The sequence below is a fragment of the Cyprinodon variegatus genome, unplaced genomic scaffold, assembly GCF_000732505.1.
Source record: "Cyprinodon variegatus isolate N-32 unplaced genomic scaffold, C_variegatus-1.0 Scaffold936, whole genome shotgun sequence".
Lineage (NCBI taxonomy): Eukaryota > Metazoa > Chordata > Actinopteri > Cyprinodontiformes > Cyprinodontidae > Cyprinodon > Cyprinodon variegatus.
The window spans coordinates 292,764-294,594 of NW_015151389.1; the positions used below are offsets into that span (position 1 = coordinate 292,764).

At 39.3% G+C, this 1,831-nt stretch overlaps 1 protein-coding gene across 1 annotated transcript in view; it reads right to left on the bottom strand.

Annotated features, from left to right (window-relative positions):
• Positions 1 to 533, bottom strand: part of LOC107100094 (transmembrane prolyl 4-hydroxylase-like) — a 12,197-nt gene extending 11,664 nt beyond the window's left edge. Inside the window, exons 1-2 of the mRNA XM_015398460.1 lie at positions 170 to 533; positions 8 to 89 (exon numbers count right to left, since the gene is read on the bottom strand). Coding sequence (XP_015253946.1) covers positions 8 to 89; positions 170 to 517 — 430 coding nt within the window. The 5' untranslated portion in view covers positions 518 to 533. The remainder of the gene's footprint in view (positions 1 to 7; positions 90 to 169) is intronic.
• Positions 534 to 1,831: the final 1,298 nt, after the last annotated feature.

Sequence of the window (1,831 nt, forward strand, 5' to 3'; positions counted from 1 at the left end):
TGCTTACCGAACAGCAGAGGTTTCAGACTCAAAGTCCTCATCTCGTGCACTTTGTCTGGCACTAGAGACACCTTTTGGACATGTCCTACCTGGAATGCAAATAATCAAATTTACCAGCTTACATTTAGTAGATGAGTGAAAATAATAAAAGCATCATCTCATCTCTCACCCTTATTCCCTCGATCCTTGTTAGTGAAACATCCCGTACAAAGTGCTGCTGTGATGGAGCGGGACGTCGCTGCTCTTGGTGCTGCTGTCGGTCACCGCCGCTGGGAGCGTCTCCGCCCCGGCTGCCGTCCTCCTGCCCGCTGTTGTAGTGCACGTAGAAGAGCAGTGCTATGACATTAATGATGTAGACGTGAAAAAACACCATCACGACCACGAAGTAGGAGCGGGAGCACACGCTGCTCTTGTGGCAGGGCAGACGGTCGCCAGTCGGCCGGAGCGGAGAGGTCGGGTTCCCGGATAGACGCGCGTCCTCAGCATCCGCGATCTCCTGGTGATCCGACATTTTCATTATTCAAAAAAAAAAAAAAAAACAAAAGAAGAAAGAAATTGCTGAAACAATTTGCTGACTGTTTCTTTTCGACTAACCCCATCGGGGTGTTTAAATGGCCGAACGTAGGAGCAAATGCGCTGAGTGACATATGTGGATCTGAATTTTAAAAAAGTGCTGAAAATCGATAAAAACCTTCCTTTAGATCTGGATCCGCTTTTAAAGATAAGAGAAAAAAACGACGTTTGTTGCTTTGCCAGTGCGGTCCAAACAACTCAGTGCGTAGTGATCTGCAGCGGCTTTGTTTACACTGCAGCTGCACGCAGGAGCGCACTGCGCATCAACCCGGGGTGGATTACACCACCAGGCACTTCCTCCTTACAAATTCATTCATAGAAAAAGGAAAAAACATTAAAAAAAAGATCAAATGTAAATCTAAAGGAAAATTGTAGCTTGTGTTTTTTCTCTCCAGATTATTAACAGCAGAATAATCAGCATCTACAGTACAATGCTGACCTCTGGCGACCTAAACTAACAGCAGCAGATTTTCGCGCAAAGCTTCTCCAAAGTATTCAGCTTTAAATGTTCTAATTTTCCTGCTCTAACAACCACATACTTCCATATATATATTGTTAGCATTTCAGTTTATTGTTTCTACACAAAGTAGTAGATAAGCTACTGCTGAAGTGAAACTGATACAGTTTGTCAGGTTTTCAATAAACTTTTATTTTGGACAGAAGGATGGCATTCAGTAGATGGCCATTTCTATTATTATAAAAGTCTATGAAAGCTAACACATAAAATCTTTTATTCAGCTTGAAGAAAAACATCTGACACATTACTAAAGTCTGCTGGTTTGCAGAGGTGTCAGGTAAAAAAGTACAAATACTTTGTTACCTTATTTAGTAGAAATATTGGCTACTTTACTGGAGCACTTATATTTTAGACAATTTTTAACTTCTACTTCTTAAATTTTTTGCAGCCATCGCTACTTTCTTCTCCTTACATTTTAAATAGACTCGTTAGTTTTGTTTCATTAAGGATAATTTTCGCTATGGCCTGTTGAGATTTTAAGTTTCATCCATAAAATAAATGTATTTGTGGTTGGACTCAGTGCTGCATCAAAATACACTTAAAAAAATAATGCAACCGCTTTTGACATTTACATATTTAGTTATTTTAACACACATTTTTTTATGTCCTACCCTGCTAACATGAAACTATTGTGTTAAAGTAATTGAACATCATTGAGTAAAATGTTGCATTATTTTTTTTCAGTGTAGCTGTAAGATGATGCAAAGTTCAATTTGATAGTGTTACCATCAGTTTTATAAA